The 12047-nt window shown below is 42.6% G+C and overlaps 1 gene segment (V, D, J or C); it reads right to left on the bottom strand.

Moving 5' to 3' along the window:
- Window positions 1–8933: 8933 nt before the first annotated feature.
- Window positions 8934–9509, bottom strand: LOC115461314. The segment is given in 2 exon segments: window positions 8934–9233; window positions 9422–9509. Coding segments are annotated over 2 exon segments (350 nt in total).
- Window positions 9510–12047: the final 2538 nt, after the last annotated feature.

Below are 12047 nucleotides of genomic sequence, written 5' to 3'. Positions count from 1 at the left end.
AGCACTTACTGCTGACCAATTACAGCTGGGTAACCCCGTGACAAATATTTTTTAAATATTTCTGCTAACACCAGAAATGGCGCACACTGGGGGTGGAAGTACCGCCTGCACCCATGTTGGACTGGCAGTAGATCTGGGTTGCTGCTCTGTAAGCCTTTAGTCAAAGGGCCCCAAAATGCGAAAAACTTCAGGAAGTTGCAAAAGAACTTTCATGGTCATCAGAGGTTGGTGCTGATTAAATTAGATCTCAACGACTAGGAGGAAACTGACAGGCCACAGAAAAGTTGATATAAAGAAGATATCTGTGCTAAGAGAGTAGCGGGAGAACATAGTTACAGACTTTCACATCTTTTTGGCACTTCATGGCTCTTCTTGATAGTGATGAACCTTTCAGTATCTTTCATGAATAATCAATATATACTTCTGGGATTTAAATCAGTGCTTGGAGGGGATGCTTAGGCTCTGTTATCTCTCAGAATATAACCTTTTCCCAGGAAGTTGTGGATTCTAATATAGTAATTTTGGATGAGTTTGCCAGAATGGAAGTGCAGGTATCTTCTCTACAAGCTGCTTCTGTCTCTGTTATAAAAGATTCATATAGGGGCCCTTTTACCAAGCTGCCGTAAAAGGGTCCTTTGACAGCTGTGGCAGCTGTTTTTGCTGAGTGTTGAGGCCCTTTTTACTGCCGTGCAGTAAGATTGCTCTTAATGTGTGGCCAAGCGGGGAGAAGCACTTGATGTGGCAGTAAGGGCTCCAGCACTAACCCAGCTGTAGAGCGTGATGTTGCCCGATTACTGCCAGGTAACCCTCTGCAGAAATATTTATTAAATAAATGCCACACGCTGGAATTACCACCAGTGCCTGTGTTGGAGTGGAAGTAGCTCTGGATTGTCACGCGGCAAGCCCTCCGTGGCCTTACCGCTGCTTTGTAAAAGGGCCTCATAATGTTCATTTGAAGTTATAAATGATGGAAAATGCTATTAGAAGAGATAGAGAAGAAAAACAGTCAAATAAGCAAATCAGACAAGCAAACAAAGTGAGACTGGATAAAAATCAATAAAAAGAAGATCATGAATTCTGAAAAAAAAAAGACTCGACACGGCCAGATCACTAAACTGGAAGTACTGCCAGGCAACTGCAGCAGCTCGGTAGTAGTTCCCACCTCCAATTTGAGCCATTTCCTGTGCTGAGTCCAGTTACCGCCAGGTTAGTGCTGGAACCCTCACCGTTACCTCAGTGGTTGGTGGTAAGTGCTCCCTCCAAATTAGCCATGCGACAAGTGCCTCACATTTTTAAATTTTCCTTGTATCTACCTATTATCACGAGATTTTATTGAGGAAATACCTCAAGGAGATCTTGGATTTAGCTACCCTTGAAACTATACCAGTTACAAACTGTTACTACTTATCAAATAGAAAAATAGGCTTCAAATGGATAAACAAGGAGTGGATCAATTAGTCTCATTTGAAATTGATCTAAATTTTTCTTGAAGATACTCAAGGTGTGATTAATACAAGATCTACTCTAATAATAGCATTAGGTATTGAGAGTGATAAATCATTGATCTTGAAGCATTACTTTCAAAAGTAACAAGTGAATTTCTGTAGTGCAAAAAATTGTATTTTTCTTGATGTTACCAAAGTTCACAGTTTAGGTGCAAGGCTTTTTTCTAGCTTTGAAGCCAAGAGTCGTGGCTTTAGGTGCTGTATTTTCTTAAAAATTACCCTTCTAAATGTGTTATCACCTTCCAGGGCAAAGAATATATATTTTGGGATTTGTTACAATTAGAACAGTTTCTGAAAGGACAGGAGAATTAAAGCTTTAAAGGTATAGGAGTAAATAGATAAGTTAACACTATAATGTGTAAGGTTAGAGTAGCCTAATTATTTTTCTTGGTTATGTTTTCTTTTGATTATAATTGCATCCTCTCGATGTGGACTAGTTGGTTTTCCTGCAATTTATTATTGTTTGTATTATAATAATTGCTGAACCTCTTTTTTACTTCTGTACATTTAGAACAATTAAATAATAATAAAAAAAACAATAGTCAATATACGATTTTTGCAAATTTGATCTTAGAGCTACTGTACCCATCAGGTTAACCCCAGTTCAGATCTGCCTTTTTTTTAAAAGCCTACTTTTACTGTTTAGTTCAGATCTACACAAAATTATATTCAAGTTGTGATGGACATAAGTACATAAGTATTACCATACTGGGACAGACCAAAGGTCCATCAAGCCCAGCATCCTGTTTCCAACAGTGGCCAATCCAGGTCACAAATACCTGGCAAGATCCCAGAAAAGAACAATACATTTTATGCTGCTTATCCTGGAAATAAGCAGTGGACTTTTTTTTTTTTTTTTTTAGGAAACCATCCAAACCTTTTTTAAACCCCACTAAGATAACTGATTTTACTACATTCTCTGGCAACGAATTCCAGAGTTTACGCACACATTGAATGAAGAAACATTTTCTCCCATTTGTTTCAAATTTACTACTTTGTAGCTTCTTTGCATGCTCCCTAGTCCTAGAGTTTTTAAAAAAAGTAAACAAGCAATTCACATCTACCCATTCCACTCCACTCATTATTTTACAGACCTCTATCATATCTCCCCTCAGCCGTCTTTTCGCCAAGCTAAAGATGCCTAACTGCTATAGCCTTTCATCATAGGGAAGTTATCCCATCCCCTTTATCACTTTCATCACGATTCTCTGTTCCATTTCTAATTCTACTATCTCTTTTTTGAGATGCAGTGACCAGAATTGAACAGAATATTCAAGGTGCATTGGCACCATGGAGCAATACAAAGGCATTGTAATGTCCTCATTTCTGTTTTCCATTCCTTTCCTAATAATATCTTACATTCTATTTGCTTTCTTAGCTGCCGCTGCACACTGAGCAGAGGGTTTCAATGTATCATCAACGAAAGTGCCTAGATCCCTTTCCTGGTCAGTCACTCCTAATGTGGAACTTTGCATTACGTAGCTATAATTCGGGTTCCTCTTTCCCACATGCATCATTTTGCATTTGCTCACAATAAAACATTATCTGTCATTTGGATGCCCAGTTTCCCAGTCTCGTAAAATCCCCTTTTAAGTTTTCACAATCCTCTTGAAATTTAACAACTTTGAATAACTTTGTTTACGCAAGGGTGGGACGCTGAGAGGGACGGAGAAGGTTGAAGGCGAGCCTGCTCTGCTCTGCTTCTTTCACTCCCGTTCAGTCAGGTAAAATGAGTTTTAAGAGCTGGCTGGGCGACAGGAAGGCAAGGAGGGCTATTGAGGGAGAAGAGGTCGGGCAGGGGGGGTTTGAAACTGGAACTCGGGGTGCAGGTGGAGTTTGGGGTGTCACTGGACATGGAGGGGAGGGCAGGGAAGAGAGGAGAATAGCTAGATATGGATGTGGGATTGGGCGGGGGGGGGAGAGGAGAGTTGCTGGATATGAATCGATGGAGGGGAGGGCAGGGGAGAGAGGAGAGTTGCTGGACATGGATGCAGGAGAGGGCAGGGGAGAGAAGAGAGTTGCTGAACATGGATGCAGGGGAGAGAGGAGAGTTGCTGGACATGGATGCAGGAGAGGGCAGGGGAGAGAAGAGAGTTGCTGAACATGGATATAGCGGAGGGCAGGGGAGAGAGGAGAGTTGCTGGAAATGGATGCAAGGGAGAGAGGAGAGTTGCTGGATATGGATGCAGGGGAGGGCAGGGGAGAGAGGAGAGTTGCTGAACATGGATGCAGGAGAGGGCAGGGGAGAGAGGAGAGTTGCTGAACATGGATGCAGGGGAGAGAGGAGAGTTGCTGAACATGGATGCAGGGGAGAGAGGAGAGTTGCTGAACATGGATGCAGGGGAGAGAGGAGAGTTGCAGAACATGGATACAGGGGAGAGAGGAGAGTTGCTGAACATGGATGCAGGGGACAGAGGAGAGTTGCAGAACATGGATGCAGGGGTGGGCAGGGGAGAGAGGAGATTTGCAGGACATGGATGCAAGGGAGGGCAAGGGAGAGAGGAGAGTTGCTGGAAATGGATGCAGGGGAGGGCAGGGGAGAGAGGAGAGTTGCTGAACATGGATACAGGGGAGGACAGGGGAGAGAGGAGAGTTGCTGGAAATGGATGCAGGGGAGAGAGGAGAGTTGCTGAACATGGATGCAGGGGTGAGAGGAGAGATGCTGAACATGGATACAGGGGAGGACAGGGGAGAGAGGAGAGTTGCTGGAAATGGATGCAGGGGAGAGAGGAGAGTTGCTGGATATGGATGCAGGGGAGGGTAGAGAGGAAGTGAGATGAACATGGATGGAGGGGTGGAGAGAGAGAAAAAATGGTGGACATGGATGGAGGAGAGGAAAGAGAAAGGAAGGAGTTGCATATGGATGGAGGGGAGTAAAGAAAGATGAAGGAGATGCGTACTGACAGAGATGAGGGAAAGGGAAAAGAGGAGAAAAACTACACATGGATGGAGAAAATAGACGCTGGATGGAAAGAGGGAAGAGAGAGGGCAGACGCTGGATGGAAAGGGGGAAGAGAGGGGGCAGATGCTGGAAGGAAAGGGGGGAGAGAGGGGGGAGTCGCTGGATGGAAAGGGGGGAAAGTTAAAGATAGAGGAAAGAAGAAACAAGAGACTGGGACCAACACAATTAGAAACAGTAAATGGCCAGACCACAAAGGTAGGAAAAAATTAATTTTATGTTTAGTTTAGGATAAAGTAGTGTGGTAGCTGTGTTAATAAATACAGAAAATGGAAGTAAGGTGATATCTTTACTGGACTAATTTTAATACATTTTTGACTAATGTTTGGAGACCAAATCCTCCTTTCTTGTGTCAGAACAGAATACCATAACAGAGGGGTGGGGCTGTTCAGGAATGAAGTCCTGGTGCAGGTTGCAGGCAGCCTATAAGTGGCGCTGCCACTACCCAGGTGAAGACTGCAGTAGACAGAATTTTAAGGTATGGGGGGGGGGGGGGGGAGGCACTGCCTTAAAAAAAAAAATTCAGCACCCCCAATCATTTTGAAAAGTTGGCTCCTATGCTCTATACTAGCACCCTTTTTCCACTGACTGGGTCCCGCTTGCCTCTGGGCTAGTCTCCCACTCTCAGGTTACATATAGGCATATTTTCAAAGCACTTTGGGAGGCTAAGTTCCATAGGTTTCTATGGAACTTTGGGAGGCTAAGTGCTTTGAAAATGAGCCTGATAGTAACATAGTAGATGACGGCAGAAAAAAGACCTGCACGGTCCATCCAGTCTGCCCAACAAGATAACTCATATTTGCTACTTTTTGTGTATACCCTACTTTGATTTGTACCTGTGCTTTTCAGGGCACAGACCGTATAAGTCTGCCCAGCACTATCCCCACCTCCCACCCACCGGCTCTGGCACAGACCATATAAGTCTGCCCAGCACTACCCCCGCCTCCCAACCACTAGTCCCGCTTCCCACCACCGGCTCTGGCACAGACCGTATAAGTCTGCCCAGCACTATCCCCGCCTCCCAACCACCAGCCCCGCCTCCTGATCTTGACTAAGCTCCTGAGGATCCATTCCTTCGGCACAGGATTCCTTTATGCTTATCCCAAGCATTTTTGAATTCCGTTACCGTTTTCATTTCCACCACCTCCCGCGGGAGGGCATTCCAAGCATCCACTACTCTCTCTGTGAAAAAATACTTCCTGACATTTTTCTTGAGTCTGCCCCCCTTCAATCTCATTTCATGTCCTCTCGTTCTACCACCTTCGTATCTCCGGAAAAGGTTCCTTTGCGGATGAATACCTTTCAAATATTTGAACGTCTGTATCATATCACCCCTGTTTCTCCTTCCTCCAGGGTATACATGTTTAGTTCAGCAAGTCTCTCCTCATACGTCTTGTAACGCAAATCCCATACCATTCTCGTAGCTTTTCTTTGCACCGCTTCGATTTTTTTTACATCCTTAACAAGATACGGCCTCCAAAACTGAACACAATACTCCAGGTGGGGCCTCACCAACGACTTATACAGGGGCATCAACACTTCCTTTCTTCTGCTGATCACACCTCTCTCTATACAGCCTAGCAACCTTCTCGCTACGGCCACCGCCTTGTCATACTGTTTCGTCGCCTTCAAATCCTCAGATACTATCACCCCAAGATCCCTCTCTCTGCCCATACCTATCAGACTCTCCCCGCCTAACACATACGTCTCGCGTGGATTTCTATTCCTTAAGTGCATCACTTTGCATTTCTTCGCATTGAATTTTAATTGCCAAACCTTAGACCATTCTTCTAGCTTTCTCAGATCCTTTTTCATGTTTTCCATTCCCTCCCGGGTGTCCATTCTGTTACAGATCTTAGTATCATCCGCAAATAGGCAAACTTTACCTTCTAACCCTTCGGCAATGTCACTCACAAATATATTGAACAGAATCGGCCCCAGCATCGATCCCTGAGGCACTCCACTACTCACCTTTCCTTCCTCCGAGCGAGTTCCATTCACCAACACCCTCTGGCGTCTGTCCGTCAACCAGTTCCTAATCTAGTTCACCACTTCAGGTCCTATCTTCAGCCCCTCCAGTTTATTTAAGAGCCTCCTGTGGGGAACCATGTCAAAAGCTTTGCTGAAATCTAAGTAGATTACGTCCATAGCTCGTCCCTGATTCAATTCTCCTGTCACCCAATCAAAGAACTCAATGAGATTCGTTTGGCACGATTTCCCTTTCGTAAAACCATGTTGTCTCGGATCTTGCAACTTATTGGCTTCCAGGAAATTTACTATCCTTTCCTTCAGCATCGCTTCCATTACTTTTCCAATAACCGAAGTGAGGCTTACCGGCCTGTAGTTTCCAGCTTCTTCCCTATCACCACTTTTGTGAAGAGGGACCACCTCCGCCATTCTCCAATCCCTCGGAACCTTTCCTGTCTGCAAGGATATATTAAACAAATCTTTAAGAGGACCCGCCAAAACCTCTCTGAGCTCCCTCAATATCCTGGGGTGGATCCCATCCGGTCCCATGGCTTTGTTCACCTTTAGCTTTTCAAGTTGTTGATACACAATTTCTTCCATGAACGGTGCTCTATCCACTTCATTCTCATTTGTACTATTTCCAGTCCATCGCGGTCCTTCTCCAGGATTTTCTTCAGTGAAAACAGAACAAAAGTATCTATTTAGCAAATTTGCTTTTTCTTCATCATTTTCCACATAGCGGTTCGCAGTATCTTTTAGTCTCACAATTCCCTTTTTAGTCATTCTCCTTTCACTAATATACCTGAAGAAATTTTTGTCACCCCTCCTTACATTTCTAGCCATTTGTTCTTCCGCTTGCGCTTTTGCCAGTCGTATCTCTCTCTTGGCTTCTTTCAGTTTCATCCGATATTCCTCCATGTGTTCCTTTTCTTGAGTTTTTCTGTATTTCTGGAACGCCAACTCTTTAGCCTTTATTTTCTCAGCTACTTGCTTGGAGAACCATATCGGTTTCCTTTTTCTCTTGCTTTTATTTACTTTCCTTACATAAAGGTTTGTGGCCCTATTTATAGCTTCTTTCAGCCTGGACCACTGTCCTTCCACTTCTTGTACTTCCTCCCAGCCCATCATCTCTTTCCTCAGGTATTCCCCCATTTTACTAAGTCAGCACGCTTGAAATCCAGGACTTTGAGTTTTGAGTGGCTGCTCTCCACTTTAGCTGTTATATCAAACCAAACCGTTTGATGGTCACTGTTGCCCAGGTGGGCACCCACTCGGATATTTGACACGCTATCCCCATTTGCGAGCACCAGATCCAGTGTCGCTCCCTCTCTCGTGGGTTCCATCACCATTTGTCTGAGCAAAACACTTTGGAAAGCATCCACGATCCCTCTACTTCTTTCTGATTCCGCTGACGGAACCTTCCAATCTACATCCGGCAGATTGAAATCTCCCAGCAACAGCACCTCTCTCTTGCTTCTCAACTTTTGAATATCTGCGATCAGGTCTTTATCTAATTCCTCCAATTGTGTCGGAGGTCTGTAGAGAACACCCACGTGGACAGAGGTTCTATCCTCTCTTTTTAAGGTGATCCATATCGCTTCTTCCTTTCCCCAGGTCCCTGTCATTTCAGTCGCCGTGATATCATTCCTCACATACAGAGCTACTCCGCCACCTTTACGACCCTCTCTATCCTTCCTAAATAGATTATAGCCTGGTATGTTTGCATCCCATTCATGGGAACCATTGAGCCACTTCTCCGTGATTGCAACAACATCCAAGTCTGCCTCCAACATCAGGGCTTGAAGGTCATGAACTTTATTGCTTAGACTGCGAGCATTTGTGGTCATCGCTTTCCATCTACATTTAGGTTATTCCCTGGTGATTTCTAGGACACTGGGGCCACATTCCAGGGGTCCCACAGTTCCTAGAAAGCACCCACAGATCCCAAAAAACAAAACAGGATTCTTAGTCAGTCCAGGACAACAGGTGCAGGTGGGCCAGAGCAGTGCTGACGGCAGAACTTCCAGGTGGCCGCAGAGTTAATCCCAGGTGGGTGTTAGGCGTCTGTGACAGTAATCAATCAACTTTATTTTGTTAATTGATTTTAATTTTAATTAGTTGTTTTTAACAATAAGTTTTCCTACTTTATATTTTTTGTATTAATAAAGTCAAAACATTTAAAATAGTGTTTCTCACACTTTAAATGGAAAGCACAATGTAGAGAGATTTTCAGGATATCTACAATGAATATGCATGAGATACATTTCTATGCTCACAAATGAATCTCAACCATATTCATTATGCACACCATGAAAATCTAATAGGCTGCCATTACACCAGGAGAGGTCAGAGTGCCTCTAATTTAAAGTATTCAGCCTAAACGTATACACAGAAACCCTCTAAATTAAGAGAAGCAATAACCTTGATTAAAACTGATAACTGTTAATGGAACACTCTAAAGTAGAGGAGGAAGTTTTTGTAGGGGTCTGTATCACTGTGTGAGAGGTCAGCTGTTACCCTGCTGACAGTAATAATCTGCAGAATCATTAGCTTGAACTCCTCTGATTGTGAGAGTATAATCAGTCCCAGATCCACTGCCGCTGAATCGCTCTGGGGTCCCAGTATAGCGGTTACAGGTTTGATAGATAAGAAGCTTTGGAGCCTGTCTAGGTTTCTGCTGGTACCAGTGTAAATCAGCAGTGCCAACACTTTCACTGGATTTACAGCCAATGGTGACTGTGTCTCCAACAGACTTGATAAAGATTCTGATGACTGAGTCAGCACAATCTCTCCACTGGAATCTGGAGATAAAAAAAAAGTTCAAAAGACACAGAAAATACAGTCCGGAATGAGTGAAAACAATTCAAAATATGCATTTACAAGTTTTAGCTAATACTAGTAATACAAGTTACAAAATGTGACACAATAATCCATGTAATAATTTTTAAGTTTAATAATATGTAATTGTTTTTTTTTTCACATTTATTACCAGAAATCCATAATATCAGCATCCAGACAAACTGAGTCTGTGACACCATCTTCATTATTCTGTGTTAGGAGCTTTTCAACTCTTATCCTTCATGTGATAAAACTTTTATAAAGGTTTAGAACAACGAGGAGAAACATCTGCAGAAAAATAAGCAAAATATCTGATCCATGCAAATTTTACTTCCTCTAAGTCAACCCTGTAAATACCCCAGAAAATAAAGAATGTGGTGATAAACTGAGGATCCCTTTTACTAAAGGGCTTCTTTTACAAAGCGATTCCAGCACAGCTAATGAGAGGAAGCCCATAGGATTTGAATAGGCTTCCTCTCATTTACTGCACAGGAATCACTAGTGTGGCTTTGTAAAAGAAGTCCTTAGGGCCTCTTTTATCAAGTTGCGCTTGCGGCTACCTCGTGGTAATGCTGACGGAGCCCATTGAAAAGAGGCCCTTAGTGTTCTAAGGGAGGATTCTATATATGGTGCTGAAAAATCTGTGTGGTAAGCAACTCCACCTAGGCGTATTCTATAAGAACTGCTTAGATTTAGATTGTAAGCTCTCTTGAGCAGGGACTGTCCTTCCCCATGATTAAACTTGTACAGCGCTGCTTAACCCTGGCAGTGCTATAGAAATGCTAAGTAGTAGTAGTAGTAGATTTACATGTGGTATATAGAATACACATAGGCAGACGCCAAAGCGACTAAAACTGCGTCCACCCATTTACACCAATGAAACATGGTGTAAATCCCTGCATGTAGATTTATGCACACTGGGCCACATTTTGTAACAATGCATGTAAATTTTGGAACACCCATGAAATGTCCATATCATGTCCATAACCAAGCCCAATATTTGCTGCACACATTTGAATTTAGGCGCAGTATGTTACAGAATACGCTTGGGCATTTGTACGTGTAAATTATAATTATTACCAATGAGTGCTTATTATTGCTTCTTAAGAGCTGTTAACAATGCTAGATAGTTTGTTAAGAGGCCCTTTTACTTTCTATGCTGTGATGGCTCTAGTCTGATTGTTACCTCTAAACCTATCAGTGCAGCAGAACTAAAATAGAAACTATCTATTACTGTAAAATCCAAGTTGGCTACATCTTGAATTATGGAGCCCTTTTACGAAACCACACTAAAAAGTGACCTGTGCTATCCCCAGCGTGGGTCTTTTCCCTGTGCTGAGGCCACTTTTACTGCAGCGATACAAAGGGCCCCATTTTCCATTTTTCCTATTAATGGCCATGTGCTAAATTCCCTATTAGCATGTGGCCAGTAGTGCATGAGCCTTTATTGCCACCTATTTTGTAGATGGTAAGGGCTCATGTGCTAACCACATGCTAATCGGTTAACATTTGACGATGTAGCTGCACTATCCAATTAGTGCAGAACATGCCTAGTCTCTGCCCACCAGTGCTAAAAAATATATTTATTGACATGTGGAACGTGCAAACAGGTGCCAAAAGAACGATGGGATGCCTAAGCAAACCTTGTGGAAGTGCTTTTTAATCTACATTAAGCACACATTAGTGCTTACCACAACTTTGTAAAAGGATTCTATTGTGTTAGGCCTAAATATTAGAGCAAAACTAAAGAGGAACTGAAACCTACAACATACAAAACAATAAATAGAAATCAAGTGTACAATACTCAGCTTCAGATTTTAACAAGTAGGGAAAGCATGGAGAGGCATTCCTACAGAGAAAAATAAAAACCTAAGAATTGCCATACTGAGTCAGCCGAAAGGTCCAGCAAGCCTGGTACTAGGTATGTACATTTGTTAGTTTGCATTTGGTTAGTTTCAGTACCTAAAAATGTTTGTGCACACAAACACTTATGAATTAATGCATGCCCAATTGACTTGCACAAATAAAACTATTTTAACCTACATATTTTACACACCTTAACAACACATGAGAAATGAACAAAAACGGAGAAAATTTCAGAAAAAATAAAACTTGGTTGTGTCCAAAATCAGAGGCAAATCAGATCCTTAGATCCAATAGAACAGGGAAAAGGGATGGATCAGAAGTGAAAATCACACACCAAAGTTTTATTAAAGCAAAGACCCGATGTGGCCATGAGAAGTTCTTAGAGGACATTTCTGTGGGTAAGTGACATTATTTTATTCTGTGCTTTGTAACTTAAAGATTGGGTTTAAAAGAGAAACTGTAGCGTATTGATAAACAGAATTTAAAAAAAAATATCAAACTTCATTAGCTAGTCTTACCGTTTTCCCCATAATGTTAAAACTTGAATTTTCTGCTACAGCATTAACAGTCTGTAGAATGCACAGTAGGGCTTAATTTGGTCAACATTCCCACCCACCCCTAGCTCAACTCTTCACATATTCTAATTAGGACAACAAGAGAGCAGTTTTCATTAGATTTTTAATTACATTTAATTGATTTCTGAGAAACAAACACTAAATAAATTACAAATTATCCTATATAAATTCTCACCTCCAACATTCTGAGGTTGCCTGGAACCGTGGTTTCTGGCCACAGGTGCTCAGAAAAGTGGAGTAGATAAGTGACGTAATTCAGGAAGTGCCACTGATTGGCTGTGCCTCCAGCCCGACGCCCAGCAACAAAACGCGACCCAGCCAGCACAAAAAAGCGAC

This window comes from Microcaecilia unicolor, chromosome 2 (assembly GCF_901765095.1).
Source record: "Microcaecilia unicolor chromosome 2, aMicUni1.1, whole genome shotgun sequence".
Classification (NCBI taxonomy): Eukaryota; Metazoa; Chordata; class Amphibia; order Gymnophiona; family Siphonopidae; genus Microcaecilia; species Microcaecilia unicolor.
The sequence above is the reverse complement of the archived record's forward strand: the minus strand, read 5'-3'. Positions and strand labels throughout refer to the sequence as shown.